At 32.9% G+C, this 18,298-nt stretch overlaps 3 protein-coding genes and 1 long non-coding RNA gene across 20 annotated transcripts in view; 3 read left to right on the top strand and 1 right to left on the bottom strand.

The window, feature by feature from the left end:
• The first annotated feature begins 579 nt into the window (after window positions 1-579).
• LOC139993996 (zinc finger FYVE domain-containing protein 1) lies at window positions 580-4,991 on the top strand. Of its 9 annotated transcripts, none has more exons than XM_072016239.1 (9): window positions 609-694; window positions 766-809; window positions 981-1,140; window positions 1,859-2,317; window positions 2,420-2,686; window positions 2,813-3,182; window positions 3,262-3,523; window positions 3,610-4,042; window positions 4,126-4,991. In XM_072016239.1, exons 4-9 carry the CDS (start codon window positions 1,882-1,884, stop codon window positions 4,347-4,349), a joined length of 1,992 nt encoding a protein of 663 aa, XP_071872340.1. In that variant the 5' UTR covers window positions 609-694; window positions 766-809; window positions 981-1,140; window positions 1,859-1,881; the 3' UTR covers window positions 4,350-4,991. The 9 variants fall into 9 exon arrangements, with proteins under 9 accessions (XP_071872339.1, XP_071872340.1, XP_071872337.1 ...); XM_072016236.1 differs by having other exon boundaries at window positions 946-1,140; XM_072016237.1 differs by adding an exon at window positions 1,383-1,753 and having other exon boundaries at window positions 618-809; window positions 946-1,140.
• Window positions 4,450-5,823, bottom strand: LOC139994007 (uncharacterized). The gene is made up of 2 exons (XR_011801525.1): window positions 5,685-5,823; window positions 4,450-5,526 (listed from the first exon to the last, which is right to left on the bottom strand). It is a non-coding gene; the product is annotated as an uncharacterized lncRNA (long non-coding RNA).
• LOC139993998 (uncharacterized) lies at window positions 5,130-13,211 on the top strand. Of its 4 annotated transcripts, none has more exons than XM_072016245.1 (6): window positions 5,130-5,267; window positions 7,365-7,762; window positions 7,854-8,287; window positions 8,371-8,674; window positions 8,751-8,856; window positions 8,928-13,211. In XM_072016245.1, the coding sequence occupies exons 2-6, from the start codon at window positions 7,390-7,392 to the stop codon at window positions 9,202-9,204; spliced, it is 1,494 nt and encodes a 497-aa protein (XP_071872346.1). In that variant the 5' UTR covers window positions 5,130-5,267; window positions 7,365-7,389; the 3' UTR covers window positions 9,205-13,211. The 4 variants fall into 4 exon arrangements, with proteins under 4 accessions (XP_071872346.1, XP_071872342.1, XP_071872344.1 ...); XM_072016241.1 differs by having other exon boundaries at window positions 7,851-8,287; XM_072016243.1 differs by lacking the exon at window positions 5,130-5,267 and adding an exon at window positions 5,414-5,540 and having other exon boundaries at window positions 7,851-8,287.
• A 142-nt stretch (window positions 13,212-13,353) lies between these two features.
• LOC139993994 (interference hedgehog) overlaps window positions 13,354-18,298 on the top strand; it is an 11,344-nt gene continuing 6,399 nt past the window's right edge. For 4 of the 6 annotated variants that reach the window (XM_072016226.1, XM_072016225.1, XM_072016228.1 and 1 more), the window contains exon 1: window positions 13,621-13,863. The gene's annotated coding sequence lies outside the window, so the exon portion shown is untranslated. Of the gene's footprint in view, window positions 13,575-13,620; window positions 13,864-18,298 lie in introns of those variants that run through there. The other 2 variants (XM_072016224.1, XM_072016223.1) reach the window with 2 other exon arrangements.

Raw genomic sequence — 18,298 nt, 5'->3', positions numbered from 1 at the left:
AAATATTTTTTACTTTTATATATGTTAGTTTTTTAGAGTATTTATGTTGTTATATTGTTCTTTTTTCTGTAAATTATGTGTATGTCATTCTTAAATATATTTGAGGAAGATGAAATATAAAACTTGTTTCTTATTTATAAATTTTTGAAATCAGTTTCTTGCATTTTTTACATGTTGCTCGTAAGATTTTATTATATATATAGCAAGGTCAATAAAATCCAATATCTATACACAATTTTATAAGATTAAACATAGATTCTGTTAAAAATTACATTTTAAACTACAATAAGTCTGCCTACATAATGTCGGAGATAAGAATTTTCTTCAGTATAAGAATTTGTATATTTTTTATTTGCAGACGTATTTTGGTATTCTTTAATAAGCATTGTATTTTACTTTCATTGCCATTTTTCAAATTATACTAATTCTTTGATTGCGTTATAATAATCGCGTATTCTAATAAAATTAAAATTTTCAGATTACCAAAGTTAAACATTCTCATATCAATGTGAAGAAAAAGACTATGTAATTGGCCATGAGTCACGAAACGTGACTCGTGTGTGGGAGAGTGTGTAACTAACATGGAGGAAAAACATTTCCCACCACTATCACTAAGTATATATCCCCTCTCCTTTATAAAGGAAAAGGCACGATGACATTGTTTGCAGTTCATGGAATTGATAAATTTGTATCAGTAAGTTTTACGAATTCAATTATAAAAGTATATTATACCATGAAAATTGAAACAGAATAAATTTTCCCTAGCATGACGAGCGGTTTTACAAGTTCATCCGAAAAATCATTTTAAGGTAACGAATGTCGCCATCCATTCATTTATTGACGTTTCGTAATTTTCACAATGGAGCAAGGAAAAAGTTGAAATATACATTTGTAGATAGAAAAGAAAACGCAGAACGTTAGCCTTGAAGTCACTTTCAATTACAGATCAAACGATTTTTTTAAAGAGTTGCCTATTGCAGTTGGTATTGAGAGTCGAGATTGAGCCTTGCTGCAGTCCAATTGCACAAAATGGAGGTGTCAACAATTAATTAACGTCTGAAATTATTCAAAATTTGTCTTCAGTTGTGTATACTAAAAAAATATGACCATTATATCGATAGATCGTTGAATTTTTGAAAGGTAAGATCGCCATTGCGTCTTCTGTCAATTTGCGCAGTTAACTGATCATAGAATTACATTGAATGTACAAATTCTTTTATTCTTTTCTCAACACATCACTGTACGATAACGTGTTATATTTATATATTGAGTCATTTATATGTTACATTTGTAATAGTTTACAATTTGCCGTTTTATTTGTCGTGTACACTGTAGTCATTGTATTTTTCATTCCATTAAATTGTAGCGGCCCATGGCCGTAGAGAAAGTTCCAGGGTTGAAGCACATGTGTTGGCTACATGACCTGCGAAACGACGTCCGAGGACAGGTCATTGTAAAAGAATAAATCTTGGGACTTACTAAAAGACCCATGGACCTTCGAAAGGAAAATTTCTTGTTTTATTGTCTACGGGCTTTTCCATCCCCACCTCGGAAGAAAACCCTCTCCCCCGAGGACCTCGGCACCCTGTAAAAAGGGAACCGAGGAAAAGTTCGGGATAATCGATCTTAGTCCATCGTAGTCGATAGCCGATAGCAGTTCATGTACATAATATTCAGTGTATAGTCATCGTTTGAGCTCCACGTGCGTCGACGCGCAATATCGAAGTAAACGTTGTTAAAGCTCTACGCCAGGGTAATTTGATATCACCCAACGTCCTTACCATCTCAAAATATTGATCTTAAACCAATCCTGATCACTTTTAATTTTTAATAGTAAGAAGTATTTGCAATATTATAGGATTAACATTATTGAATCGCATCATGAGTAAATTGTGGAAAGAACATAAATTGGAAACAACTGGACCTGCCATTATGAAAAGTCTCGATATCATGTGTATTTGTAACAGAGATATATACTATTCAACCAATGATTCCTTACATGGAAAAGGAATACGTATGAAATGTCAGTGCAATCAACCCAGAAGTTTCTTGTTGATAGACGGGCAAGAATACCTCAGAGTTAACAATGCAGAAGAGTTTATGGAAGAATTAAATTGCAGTAAAGATCTCGAAGTAAAAGTAGTGTCGATTTTTGGAAACACCGGTGATGGCAAGAGTCACACATTGAATCAAACATTCTTCAATGGAAAGGAAGTATTTCAGACCTCGAGTGATCAAAATTCATGTACATTAGGTGTTTGGGCTGCATTTGATCCAGTTCTTAGTGTGATATGTTTGGACACAGAAGGTTTATTAGGTATTATATTTATACAATATCTGCACATTATATTTATATCTGCACAGTGCATGATAAAAGTTGGTTTCGTACGTAATGGATTTTGTTATCCTTACTTACTAGGTATTACTTCTCGTGAGAATGAAAGGACAAGGCTATTACTTAAAGTCCTTGCTGTATCTGATGTTATTATATATAGAACACAATCCGAAAAACTGAATAGAGAGTTATTTACATTTCTTGGTACTGCTTCAAGAGCATACAGTCATCATTTTCAAGCTGCCTTGCAAGCAATAGGACAGAGGAAAGGAGTTCAAGGCTCTTTGAGTACCCTGGGACCAAGCCTTATAGTATTACATGAGACTAAATACACCAAACCTCTGACCAACAGTACATATTGCCACATTCTCAGATTAACAGTAATTTCAAAATTAGAGTTTATCCACAACACAAAGCAAAAAGATTAAAGCGTTTATTCCATAATAAATATATATATATATTCTTTTTCTGTGGCAGATGGTATAGAAAACGCGGAAGACATTCTTCGAACACGGTTTGCTCAAATGAAACTCGAAATGGAAGCATTTAGTTCCATCAAATACGTTGGTATACAAATAACAAATTTCACGACTGATTATGAACTTCTGCAGACTGCTATTAAAAAAGAATTGTGTAATACTACTGTGCGATTTCCCAGAAAGCCGTATTTAGTTTATAATACATTAAAAGCTTTAAACGAGAAATTTTCGGAAGAAATTGAGAATTTTTCTATTTCGTTTCCCGATCAATATTTCACCTGTCCTACTAAATGTCTTAGCTGTGGATCTAGGTGTAACAATAGTATGGGACATCTTTTCGAAGGAAAATCTCATAGTAGCAATAACAGGTCTGTCTTATATGTAAATATCATTTACAATTTAATGTGTATGTATTAAGAGAAATACTACTGATGTGCATCCTATTAGGTGTCGATATCAGCATCAATATGAAAACATAGTATATATATGTAAAAAATGTTATAGTAATGGAAATGAAGTACAAGTTATGAAACGAGTTCAAACTCAAAATGATAATAGTTGGTATGGATTAGTTAAATATGCATGGTCAGGAGATGTGATAGAATGTCCAAATTGTGGAGAAATATATCGGAGTCGTCAGTATTGGTATGGTAACAAAAACCCTGAAGATTCTGCTATTCGTACAGAGATCACACACGTGTGGAACATGGTATATAAATAATGAGAATTATTCATAAGTAATTCCAGCTTCATGTCCAATTTGTGTTTCTTTAAAGTATGAATTATTTTTTCCAGCCACATAATTCAGTTGCATCTCAAAACACAGCACAAAAAGTAATCGACGGTGTATCGTATCTTACTGAAGCTGTAACCAATGTTTCGTTACAACCGACAAAAGTTCTATCGGCGTGGGTTGCAGATCAGGTAGCTCCGACTTATTGGAGACCTAATAATGAAATAAAAAACTGCCATAAGTGTAAAACTGCATTCGGCTTGACCGATACAAAACACCATTGTCGAGCATGTGGCGAAGGTTTCTGTGATCAGTGTTCGTCTAAAACAAAGTGTGTCCCATCTAGAAATTGGCATACACCAGTACGAGTCTGTGATGTCTGTTATGATAAGGATGAACCTACTGAATTTTCAGAAGATGTTAACGCTAGGAAAGTAACTGAACAAGTAGTGTCTACTCTCAGTGCAGTTGGTACTGTTCTGAATTATTCAAAAAGTAAAAAAAAAAATATATATATATATCCTCGAAAAAAGAATGATAAATATTTATATTAATATTGGTACTTTCAATTTTTTCAGCGTTTATTAAGGATACAGTTCGACCGTCTTATTGGGTCCCCGACTCGGAAATCGTTAATTGTTGCGTATGCTACCAAAAATTTTCCGTGTCTCTTACTTTACATCATTGTAGGGACTGTGGACGTGGAGTATGTCAAGATTGCTCGCAACATCGTAAACCCGTACCGCATAGGGGATGGGATAATCCAGTTCGGGTTTGCGATTCGTGTATAAAAATAGCCTAAGAAACATTGACGAAAGCATTAATCTGAAATATTGATCCATCTACACAATATACATTGATGAATTAAATACCTCAACAATGAAGATATATTTTTTCTCAAATTTTGTACAAGTTGCTTGCAATTCATAAACTTTTATGTAACTTTTACTTTACCTTTAGTATATTGAAATTCTTTGCCATCGTAAGAGCGGAAGAAAGAAGAAAAAGAAAATCAATATTTTAATACACTACTGTAAAAAAGCATTTCCTATGAATTGTGCCATGAGTGTACCTGTCTCTTTTATAAAATGTGTTTTCAGAGAATTGCAGTAATATAATATTAGAAAAATAACCCTGTATGATAAATGAAACAAGCCATTACAAAAAATTATAATATATTAATAGCGTAGGTGGTCCAGTATATTGTAGCAGTATATGCAGAAGCATAATGTAATAACGCAAGCGTCTTTATTGACGAAATGAATTGAGATTGTTGTCTTTATTGCAGTTTACTGGACTGCGACTGTTTTTAGATTCCAAAACAAGCATTTATCCTTTTATTATAATGCCCCGTACCTGTTACAGTCTTTTATAATTTACAAATGAATATTGCTTTCTGATAATGTAACAAAAGATGAAATAAATTCTTTAAATTTAATTAAAATGTTTATTTTCACCATATCACTTCTAATTTATAATATGAAACAAACACCGTATTTATGATGTATTTATGGTAGCTAACACTTCATGAAGATTATATTTTCGCGGGAAATTAATTAAATACGATTAATCGATGTTGAAGATGCGATATAAGATGTTTCGGTAACCACGTGATGACGTCAAAATATGGCGTCTCAATCAGCTGGGTGTTGTGTAGAGTGTGCTTGAGATGCCCGTCTTTAGAAAACCAACGAAGACTGCCGTCTGTCTACTCCGATACGTGAGTTTTTAAAAAACCTCGTAATGTTCAGCTTCTCGTGTTTATTCACCGCTCAACGAAATTTAAACGCGGACCCATAATCGAATGGCAGGTTAAAAACAGAAAGACGCAAAACGCTGTTTCATTTCTTAAATATTTCAATTTAGTTTTCGCCGTGGAATTTGAAGAAAATTCGGGAGTTACTGGGAACATTATGCAGAGTGATTATTAATTCAAGAAGTTTCGTGAAGAGCACTTGGTCCTGTTCAAATTTAACGACCTGAAAAATGACGCGTATGTAAAAATACATAAAATATGGTTAGCAGAGGAACTTTCTGAGCGCGTTTAAATCTCGTCTCCCTAATACATATAACAATTTTTCTATCGTAATAGTAAACGCTTGAGAAGTGCATCATTTACGAAACGCGATGTTGATACCGTGTGCAACCAATGCCGTAGCCATTTTCATGTTTGCTCCAGTTTCGTAATCATTATCAACTCCATATTTGAATTCAACAAGTAACGCAGTGACATGTCTCGCTTGTTCTCGAATTTTTACTGTCACCTTCCATTTCATCGATTCACCGACGACTTGTCTACCTTCGTCTCGCTTCTCTTTAATATTTTCCACTTCAAAACTGTGATCAGGTGCGAGCTTGATATCTGAAAACGAATACGTCTGTGACAAAATCTGTTTATCGTGTACCACGTATCGACAGACAAATTTTCTATATCAAATTTTCTTCCATCAATTACACATAACATAAAAATACATATTTTAAGAAATCTTCTCAAAGTATCCTTTAATTAATCTTGGTATCCTGTTAACAAGAAGAAAAAGAAACATTTTGAGAAACAGAGAAGGAGAGAGAGCGCCGAATAGACGCCATTTTTTTGAAAAATGATTTAAATGTATACTATCATCGTAAAAAGTTCTGTGAAATGATATATGTTGAAAATGATAGAAAAACTATCGATAACTTCGTGGATAGTGTGACGAGTGTCTTAGGATTCTTTGGTTATGACAAAGTTTATTTTCGATTGCAATGTGTTCTTAATAGCGCGGCCATTTTGTCGCTTATTAGTGGATAAACAAATGACGATGTTGGTACTTTGGGTTCGAGGCTACAGGCGCGTCACATGCGCGGAAATTCAATTTCACTGCCTACGCATCCCTTCCGTAATTATAGTATTCCTATATGATACCAAAAATAGAAAACGAACCGACATTTATTTAAAACAAACCCTCTCTATACACACTGTAGGGCTGTCATTTATATCTTCATTATTTCGTACATTTTTATCTAGAAAATTATGATTCGAAACGTTATACGTGTTCTGTGTATATGATTTCGAAATTGGATTTTGTTTCGTGCAGATGCACGTGACTGGTATTTTCACATTACATACTTGATACTACACAGTTATTCATTAACATAACAATATTCAATGCTTTATGAATGTTATTATTACAATTTATAATTCCTGTAATAAAGAGAAAGGAAAATTTATATTTCTTTTTACATAAAAAATTCGTGATAGTTTTGTTTTCGATTAGAGATAAGATTCGTTTTTGCGACGCTTAATCGAGGAAATTTGGTTTTTACCACATAACCATCAATAGTGCCGTGCAAACGTTTCTGGCCAAATAGATTTTTCATTTTGAAGCCCAATTACATCATTTAAAAAAATTTTAAGGAGAATTATATAATTACGTGATAACGTTTATGTATTATATTATTTTCTTTCGCTTATCATATCTTTATACTCAATATTATTTAAAATTCTTTTGGACATCGCTTTCTAAATATAAAGTGAAAAATTTATCTGACCGGTAATTTTTCCATACCATTGTATCTAGGAGCACGTTGCTAGGGTTACGAGAAGCTGTTGCTTAGTAACAGTATTCTTCTGCTTCGTTGTCGAAGTATCGACGCTTATCAATTCTTCCCCGCTTCACAAATTAAATATCTTTCTACCCCCCCCCCTCCGCCCCAAAATATTAATAAGCTAATTAGTTACAAAAAATGCATAGGTGTAGATAATAATTCTCAAAGTAACTAATTCAGATATATAGATTTTTCACTGAGAATTTCATGATTTGATTTTGTTTTACAGTGACGAAAAAAGCACTTGACCCAATATGCCACCAGATAGACCAGATGCATCAGGTGTGGAAACTGGCATAGGACTAAGTAGCACGAAAGTTTTCAATTTTGGAGAAACAGTATACACAATGAAAGAAAAAGAAAATGCAAGTGCTTTTGTTGAAACAAACTCAACTGATGAACTTTCCATGTCTGATAAGTCCATTGAGAAAAATAGTCAGTCGGATGATGATCTGACTTCCTTAAGCTGGCTTCATCAGCAGAATCTGTTGAAGGGTTTGGATATTTCAAATCCCACTAAAGACATGAAGAACGAGAATGTTTTGAATAACAATGTTTGTGATGATATGGCAGACTTTTCTGAAAACACTAATTCTGTATCCAGTTTGGATGAAGGTTATTGTCCAGGTAACTTTCAATATGTTTTAATTTTCAATTCATAATCGTAATAATATTAACGAAATGTAATATTTTTTCTTTTTTTGCATTTTTATAGCAGATAATAATAGCAAGATAAATAATACGACGTCGCATGGTAATAGTCAAAACTATCAACACTCGAATAAAAATAGTCAAAAATCAATGCAAATCTTTCAGGAGTCGGTAAAAAATCATTATAGTACCTCGCAAAACAATCAGACGAAGATATCATTGAACAACAATAATCTGCCAGTTTCAAATCGCAACAAACACCCAACTCATATACCATATGATCCTCACTTACATAGAAACAGTAAACCACCATATTCATTTTCTTGTTTAATTTTCATGGCTATTGAAGATAGTCCTGTAAAAGCTCTACCAGTCAAGGAAGTATATGCTTGGATTTTGGATCACTTTCCATATTTTAGGAATGCTCCAACTGGATGGAAAAATTCTGTTAGACATAATCTAAGCCTAAATAAGTGCTTTCGTAAAGTAGAGAAAGCACCAGTAAGTGTTACATTATAATATGCATGAAAAAAGATCGTTTACCTTCTAGAAGCAAAAACTTCGAAAAACTTCTTCTCTTTTAGAATTTGGGCAAAGGTTCGCTATGGATGGTAGACGCCCAGTATCGTCCAAACCTGATACAAGCATTATCTCGCGCTCCTTTTCCTCCTCCGACTGCTCAAACTTTGTCTTCCCCTGAAAAACCACAAAAAAAGAACACTAGTACACGTTTACCTGATCCTATCCTCTTCCCATATCTCTCCAAAAGACTGGCATCGAGCAACATTACCGACAACACAGACACTGAAGTAGATAGCGATGTAGATGCAGCTGCAGTTGCTATGCTTTCTTTTAAACACGGACCTATTATTTTAAATCATAATAAAGGCAAAGTATCTGATAAAGAAGATATCAACTTATTAAACAAACATAATATTTTATAACTTATTCAATCTTATTGCAGATCGTAAGCGGAAAGTACCGGAATCCGAGGTTCTGGTTCCTGTAATTACCAGGAGCTCCAGCGAAGATCATACTTACAGTTGTATTACCTCAGTCAAGCAAGAAAGGTAATCATTAACAGTTTTTGTTTATTAATATAATATTATAAATGATAAATTGCGCATGTTTATTTTTCAAGTAAATATCCAAGAAAGGAAACAAATCCCGATTTCGATGAGCAACGGAAGATAGCGGAAGGCGCGGACGCACTTTTAAATTTAGCAGGTGTTACCACACCACTCAATCACAATAGGACACATCACGTACAAGGTATTAACTCGACGCCAAAGTCCGATGGTACATCAAAGCTGAAAAAACGTTCAGCTTCGAATGATTATTCGAACACACCTGAAAAAAGACGTAAGCATTGGCCAAAGTGGAGTGAAGGGAAGCGGTATTTAAAGCAAATTATATAAGAATGCTTTGGTTGTATGTACGTATATAGCATCACAAGTTTCCTATTTTTCTTTTCCATATTCAAACGTGAACTTTTCAAAATTCTATCTTCGGTATGGATTTTGAGACTGTGGATTTAAAATCTTGCGTTGCTGATAATTAATCTGTTGTTAACGTTAACATTGGATAAGATTAACGTTAATGAAGATTTGCATCGAAGTTATCGCCATTGTTAGGCATCTAAAATGAAAAAGTGAGAAGAACACGATATGTTCTGTCATATTAGAAGAAAAAAATCTATCAGGTGCATTTCTATTTAAAAGAAGAAAAAAGTGTTGAAACAAAGGGACGGGAGTAAAAGAAATGAAAATAAATTGGCGGTCGCTCAGGGTTCAGAACTCGCTATATGCCAAAATGAATTCAGTAGCACTAAGCAACAAGCAATAATAGAAGAATAGTGTTAAAAGAAAGAAAAAAATTACTTTCTCAACGTTAAGGCATGGATACAACTATAAGTGGTTCATGGAACATCAATGACGAAAAAGGAGAACAATATCGCGTACTGAAACTAAAATAACGATAAACTTTTTAGACCTGTTGTGACAATTATACATATTAATTCATAGAGAGTTTAATTAATGATAATAGAGTTCTATATTAGGTTTTTTGTAGATATGTATAGAAATATAATTGATATCTATTCGATAGAGAAATTGATAATATATTTAAAAAAAGATTATATATATACACATATATATATATATATATAGATGCGCACGCTCGCGTACCCACACATACATACAAACATACACACACTCACTCTCACGCACATATATACATGTACACATGTTCATGCTCACATGCTCATTAATTTACACTCAAAATACATCTGGTCATGTACGCAGCTGTATGTGTGCAAAATGTGTGCCGCGGAAAACTATATAACAAAAAGAACTCTAAAAAAAGAAGTCAAGGTACACTGAATACGGATTTGAAATGAATAATATTATCATTTCATGCCTTTTTCTACTCTCTTTGTGGCTTTTGAGATGATTTTGAACAGTGCTGTATATATGTAGATCTTGTAATGTATGCAGAGACCAGTTTTAAAAAAAATTTGTTAAGGCATCGATATATATACGTATATATATATATGTATATATATATGTATATATAGCGTCGAATTGATAAATATCGATTGGAAGAAATGTATAAAGGTATAAACCAAGAGTGTCATCCTATTTTTATAGAAAAATAAAATAAAAAACAAATATATGTATAATATTAAGTAATCTTGTGAATACCTGATAAATAATGAAGATGTATATGGCGGTGAAAGAAAAATATTGAATATGGATAAACTGGTCTTGTATACATTGGTATCGTAGTTCTGTATAGAGAGAACGTATATTTTTACAGGGCACTGCCCGCGTGATAAAAGCTCTTCCTAATAATTGCTAAAAAAGGATATGAAAGAAATACAGTTCATTAGCTTAAACCATTTATTAATTATATCTTGCGTGACACTACAAACACAGCATGGTAGCGCAGCCTGAGTATTTCCATATGTTTATATGCCATATATAATGTAAAGCCTTCGTTAAAAATGGTAAAATATGAAATGCATAGTCTTGATTTTAAATAATAAAAAAAAGGCAAGACAATAGCAAGCAAAAACAAGCTCATAGAGAAAAAAATGATCTTGGTTACCAATTAAAAAGTGGCGAAATTTTGTTCCATCGGAGACGTTTCTAGTCTTACGATTATACTATGTAAAAATGGAATGATATCAGTTATTAGGTTGATAATGATATTTAAGCGTCACAATTGCGATTAACAGTAAATTGTTATTTGTAATATATGTTACTGCTGGCTCAGATACATTTCAGACGCGAGACTCATTATTATCGCTTCTTAAGAAGGTGCAATTTAGTTTAACTTATTAACGATATATTGTTTATTCTCTAACGTTTACTGTCTAGTTACTCTCCAAGTCGATGGGGTCAGTCAGTAAAGTTATTGCACTTAAAAATATTACGCTAAACTGTTAGATGTTATTAATGTAAAGAACAGACAGCGGTGGGAAGGAAACTAATTAATTTTAGCATCACAAAAGCGGATTAAAGATACTATAAATTTAAAAAGAAAAAACAAATGGGCAAATATCGAATATAAGGCGCGCTGCCAAAACGTTTTGTGTGATTGTAGCTGGTCAGCTACAAAGGGGAAAAAATCCAAGATTAAAAGAAGGGTGCAAGGAAGAATGCCATGTTTATACGCAATCGGGGAAACCAGTTTTGAGAGAAATATTATGTATATTTCACGTGAATGTAAAATTGTTCTATTTAGTACATACGTATTTATACATTACACATATTACATAAATATATGTAATATAAATGCTTTTAAATTAAATATGCTTTAAAAGCAAAAAGCAAGTACGTGATCGGTAGCGGGGACCTTTTTTCGAAATTTGTATATGCACGAGCAAGACCAGTTTTTTGTAGATTTTACGTTTTCTATTGTCTGTGATATTATTGCAAAAGTGGACACACCTTGTTGTTGTTGTTGTTAATTATATTTTGGTGAAACAGAAGTTTTAGAGCTTTATAAGTTTTATTCTTTAGGGGCAGAGGGAAAGAGAGAAAGAGAGGAAATAAGAAAAGAAAGAGTAAGTGTTCTTGACACTTCTCTGATATTATTAATTGGCATTCTTGCTGACACCTAAACATTCTGATCTAGATAGACGAAACTGGCATCTTTAAAATTAGCAATATATTATAGATATTCTATTATATATATATTGAAAGTAATATCACAAGTTTTCACACTATTTGTTGAAATTTTTAGTCCTAGCTTTTGTTTGCTATGACTGAAGATCTGTTCTTCCATGTAGTTTATTCTAATCTAAATAAATTAGGGGGTGGGATGCCATTTATAATAATAGTAACGTAGCTAATCGATCACCGTTACAAATTAGAATAATCGATTAGCAAAGTGAACATAAAGCAATATATACCAGTTGATCCTGACATTGGGCAGAATACTCGTTAGTCAGCCGGTCCGTACAAAATGAAAACGATATACCTTCATCTACTATGATACAAGTCAATGTTACATCGCGCGTTTGTATAGAGAGAAATAAGTATAAAAAAATTGTAAAACTCTAATCGTACAAGATGGTTAACTTATAGAGTATTTTTTATGAAGTATTATTGTAGCGTATATTGCGATATAAAATCATCATTTCCGTGAGCCAGCGTAATTCTTAAAGGCATACAAATTATTATTTAACGTAACATTAAAATCGTCGTTGTTTCCTATATCAAATGGGGCCGGCTGATATACATAAAATTAAAACACCATCGACAACACCGAAAAATAAAAAGGAGAAAAAGGAAAAGAAACATCAAATATAAGAAGCAAATCATAATAATTCATTGCATCGCGACTAGCCACGGACAATCAAAATGTAATATGGTGTTTAATTTGCTTCCATTACATGACATCGTGCCAAACGCAGAAATCATTTATTTTGAGGAACAGATGTTTATTTATATGTATATCTACAAGTTGTATATTGTACGAATTTTGTTGGCGTAATATGTAATATTATTATTATTATTATTATTATTATTATTATTATTATAATTATTATTATTATTAATATTAATATTAATATAATTATTACTCATTTTAAAACGGAATACATTGTAAAATGTTTGTTAAGTTTTTGACCTTGCTTACATAATTGAGTAAAGAATATTTAATATTTTAGATTGTAACCAAAACAGACCTTTATTAATGAAAAGAATGTGAAAAAATCAAACGTGCGCAGAATTGGTTATTTAAATTTGCATCCTTTTCAATGACATGCTACGACATGCAACTACCTATATATATAATATATATATAATCATGAAAGAAATTATTAATCGTAAAAAAAGTGTAAGAAAGAAGAAGACAAAGATCAATTGTTGTTAATTAATGTTACTTTGAATACAATATATTAATATATATTTCTATATTTCAACTCTTAAATTATTTACGTCTATCATATTAATAATTAATAATTTTTTTTGCTGATTAAAAGTGACACAGTTTTTATTTATAAAATCGTAGTTGGCGCGTTTCGAATTTCGAAGGTGGCGCTATGTACAGAAGCGTACCGCGCAGGATATCTGAACCTACAGTGAAAAATTCCTCCTTCATGATCACCCTGAAGTTAACCAAATCATATACAAACTCATAATATAAACTAAATTTTAACTTTTTCTTTACACTCGATTATTTTTAGGATGTTTAATTTTTGATAAAACGCATCCACTTTATTGTCAGATTTGAAATGGCAGTGAGTCACGTGATTGCACCGCAATGTACCAACCTGCACGTGAGTACCTAGATCGAAGCACACGTCGTTACTATACTTTATCGCGGTTCAAAACCTGTCGGTCTGCATTCCAGTGTGCTGGTGGACGCCAAGCGTCGTGTACTATAGGAGGTCGAACTTGGTGAGCCTAGTAGCGATCGCTCTGAAAAAAATGAAGTGATGTATCGGTGAAAATTATTAACACGGACACTTTGTTTTCCTTCGACGAGGAAAATTGTGATCGATTTAGCGAAAAGTCAAAAGGATCTGATAAACGTATAGATCGTACGGCTGGATCGAAGGAAAAAGGGTGAGTGTGCCAAGCATGATTATTACTTTTGTTTTTTTCTTCTTCCGTCGCTGATCTTTTGCCTTTCTTTTATTTCTTTTGCTCATGTTTCTGATTCACCATCCCGTAAAACTGTAAATATAATGGGACCTGTATATATGTTCGTCATGGAAAACTTTTGTCGCGATGTCGCTGTGAGAGATCACCTGCCGGAAGGGGTGAGCCACCAGTATTTTTCGTGAAGTTTGAATGCAGTGGATAATGCAGTGAATAAATGGGATACATGGTATTATTAATAATACCAATTGTTAAAACTATTGACAATTCGGAAAACGCTCATTCAGATGATACCGCGCTACTTAATGCGCCTGCGTTGTAATAAGATACATATGTATTATTGTTGGGTGAGATATAGCAAGATCGTAAAATCGGAGATATTCAAGTTTATATATATTAAAAACCGAGATAATAATTTGAGACATATAAAAAAAGATAAGGAGCTGAATACCTCGATCAGAATCGTATAGTGTTAATTTTGAGTTTTCTTCCTTTGTAGTTTTGTGTATTTAAAAAGTATTATATGTATACAACCTGAGAAGAAGATTTTAGATGCATACAATTTGCCATTTTTCAGATAATACATGTATTATAAAAGAATTTGGTAGGTTGATTGAGTAATAACTTTCATGGTCAAAGTACTTCTATGAAATGTATGGAATCATTATCGATGTCGCTAATATATATTAATACTTTAATTTACAACGTCGTTGCATGTCTTCCACCACGTATACGTTGCATACTTACCGATTAAAGTTTCGTACGCATTTTGATACACGTAGTCATGCGGATGAATTGTCAACTTCCCGGTAAAGCTCATCAAATTGAACCACTTATAATCGGTACGATAGCAATGACTATTAGGGGAAAACATTACTATTTCTTAAATGTTGTTATCGTTTAATCAATGAAGATAAAATGACATAAAGTATTTATTTACTTAAAAGTTATAGCGTTAATGGTCGAACAAGTAGCGGTTATGGGAAGTAGTTTAAAATAGCGTATGACACATATACGGCCAAATATTCGTCGCTCGTTTTACGAAGCAATCGCCATGCATGCCGAGCAGCGAAGTTAAGTTAGTCATGTGTCTTGTATCGGGATGAAACACGACGATGTGAAGAGAATAAAAGTTCACGTGATTAATCGACGATCAACAAAAGGAAGGATCCACTTGTCAAATGCGTTCGATCAACGGGAACCTGATCTTCCTGGTTCCTGTTTGTTACACATAACGGAATACCATGGAGTTTGCTCGTGGAAAAGTAACGTCAATTTCGACCCTATTCTAAAATTATGACACAACTTCAAAGCTGTTCAAGAGGATTTATTAAACCATTACTAGAAGAAAGTTTATATTAAACCAAAGGTTCATTATCATTAATAAATGGATATATAATGCAATATCAAAGGAAGTTAAAAAAATTTACAAAGATCGTAGTATAGATCAATATATTTTTCGATACAATTTTATTCTCTGTGACAGAAAATCTCACTATCTTTTCATTCAGTTAGAAAAATTTTTTGGCGATTTGTATAATACTAAATTAAAAGAAAAAGATGTGTTCTGTAAAATATTTTGAAATATTATTAACATTTTAGTGAAACAAAAAGTTATCATTGGTCATAGAAGTTATAAATCTATGTAAAAGTCAATATAAAATATTTTGTATAATACGTCTAATAAATATTTAAAAAATGATAAAAAGTTTCTATAAATGTCCGAATACTTTTTTAGCCACTGTAATTGTGTAAGAGGACTCAAATCTTTCTGTATTTTGGCCAACGGGAGAAGAGTCGCGAGTTCGTGAAAGTGGAACTCAATTCCACTGATACATCGTGATCTTTGATCAAGCGAGAGGATCACGAGTGCAAAAAGGATTTCGGGGATTGTGTCTGTTCTTTGATCAACGACAGGTTGTAGAACAGAGTCTAATTCTCGTTTGACTATATGCTTGCGCGCGTGTGTGTTGTATGCGTGTGCGTAACTCGGGTGGCATTGGCCCGTCCGTAAGGTTAGGTTGGTTGGAGGTGCGCGCGGGGCACAGGGGCTTGACAACCACTGCTTTGGAATTCGAGTTCTTTATTTTTATGAGAGCCAGCGTCGGAAACCAGCCTCTTTCGAACCCTTCTCACCTGTTACATACCACCGGCATTTATGCTACCATTTAACCAGAAGTTAAGAGTCCTCCCGTGCATAAAACACGTTCAACTATCTTGCCAATGGGTCGAACGCGTGCTTTTTGTCCCTGTGATTTCAGCTTCGATGAAAAATCCCTCCTCTCTCGACCGTCAATCCTTCGAACCACTCCTCCGGTAAATTCATTTCTTCGTAACAAACAGTGAGTCCTCGTGAGAAATCTTTCGTATAGTTCCATTCTTTTACTTTGATAACAGAATTCTATTTGTTGGAATGAAATGTCAGTTTGTATTCGATTAAACGAATTATCAATTGAATTTATTTGGCTGAAGCATAAATTTGTATTGTACAAGTGAAAAGAGGTTGTGAAAAGAATCAGTGAACTTCTAATATAAATGAAGTTTTATTATATTTACTGTTTGTTGTTATTGGGTTGTAACATAAATTCGTTCTATTTTTGTATTTGTCACAACATACGTAATACACAGTCGGTGACAAAAATAAGTGGACGTATAGTAGAGGTAGGTATCAATGAAGTTTAATCGAACTAGTACTAGTGTTATATATTTAAGTTTTATTTATATTCTTATAATATATAGATTATTTAGTAAACAGACCGTATTTGACGAAACATCATTGATACCTACACTGCCGGCTATAAATATGACACCTACGCGTTACATTCATTGAAGGATTGTAAACAAATTTTATTTTATTTAGTATTTTACATTATGAAATATATATAATACGAATGAAATAACAGATTTATGATAAAATATAAACAGAAGATAGAAAGAGTAAAAAGAAATTTGTACTAAATATCAACTAGTATCCTAATATTTACGATCAGAACTGTATTTCCAATTTTTATTACCTGTCCACTTGTTTTTGCCTCCGATAAAATGTATAGGTATGTATGTACGAAAACAGGACAGATTTATGTTGTAACTCAATAGATTAGTACTAATTTAAGTAATAAAGATGTTGAAAGTAAAATTTTTCTCTTAGTGCACCCATATACATATAATATCTATTAAGAACGTTTGAGGAAACATGTAAGCTTTCTGTGGAACAGAAAATTCTCTGTATTAATTTCAAGCGTTAAATTATCATGTAAGCGAACGGTATAGCGTAATCCATGAATGGATCTACCTACATTTGACGCGTATGTTAGCCAACAAATAATTTCTATTAGTATTGGACGTGTCAGCGCGGTTTTCTGATCGTCACTCAGGACGGTCAGCCGCTCGCACGTGGGTGGAAAGCGGTGCGCGCAATGAACGACGGTTTTCGACACCGTATATGGTCAATTTCATGTTGTCATTGTGGCACCTCTGTCGGCTTCGTTTCTCACGATGCAAATAGATTCTGCATTTCTGTTTCCTTTAATATCCTTTTTCGTAATTTTTTCAATATTCAATCGAGCGAATTCTAAAAATTGGAGATTACGAAAAAAAAACATAATAAGAAGACTACGAATATTTATGCAAATTCATATTTTTATAAACAAAGCTAATAAAAGAAGAACTTATATAGAGATTTGTTTCATCCTCTAAATATTAGAACGAGTATTTTACATATTTTGTATAATTGTACATAAACTACGGATTTTTGTGCATTTATAAGAAATTTTAATACATTTACATTTTCCATAAATGCATAAAAATCTCTAATAGGCCATTTCATTTCTACTTGTATCCTATTAAAATTCTTCTGTTTAATTATAAAGTGATACAGAGTGACATAAAATCAACAGAAATGTTTTACTCGTGTGATCTTCGATTTGGAATTTCTTCCATTATTTGTCGATTTATCTTCATAAGTAGAAGCAGCAATAATGCCTGTCGCGCATCCATATTTGTTTTGTATAGATAGCAGTCAGTTAAAACAGTATTTTGCTAAAGAGACTACTTATAGAGAAAGCTATAATTATATTTCTAAGAAATGCGGAGTATCCTCTTTCATTGATGAGTACGATTTTACAAATGAGATACGGATACTTACCTGAGACTGACACGTTTTGTTATCTTACATATTAACATATGAGACTCGCTCTAAGAAATCTGTTCCAAGAATTGGTAAAGATAGCGGCGACCAGTTAGTGCAACGTAATTGTATACTGCGAATATTTTACATAGAAGAAATGAAACTTAAATAGAAATTTATTTCACCATCTAAAACAAGCAAGTATTGTACTTTAAAATGTGTATATTGTACAATTTAAATTCCCTAAGTGCATAAATATCCATAGAGCAATAA

Source organism: Bombus fervidus, chromosome 14 (assembly GCF_041682495.2).
Source record: "Bombus fervidus isolate BK054 chromosome 14, iyBomFerv1, whole genome shotgun sequence".
NCBI classification, from domain to species: Eukaryota; Metazoa; Arthropoda; class Insecta; order Hymenoptera; family Apidae; genus Bombus; species Bombus fervidus.
This window is presented reverse-complemented; position numbering and strand designations above follow the sequence as displayed.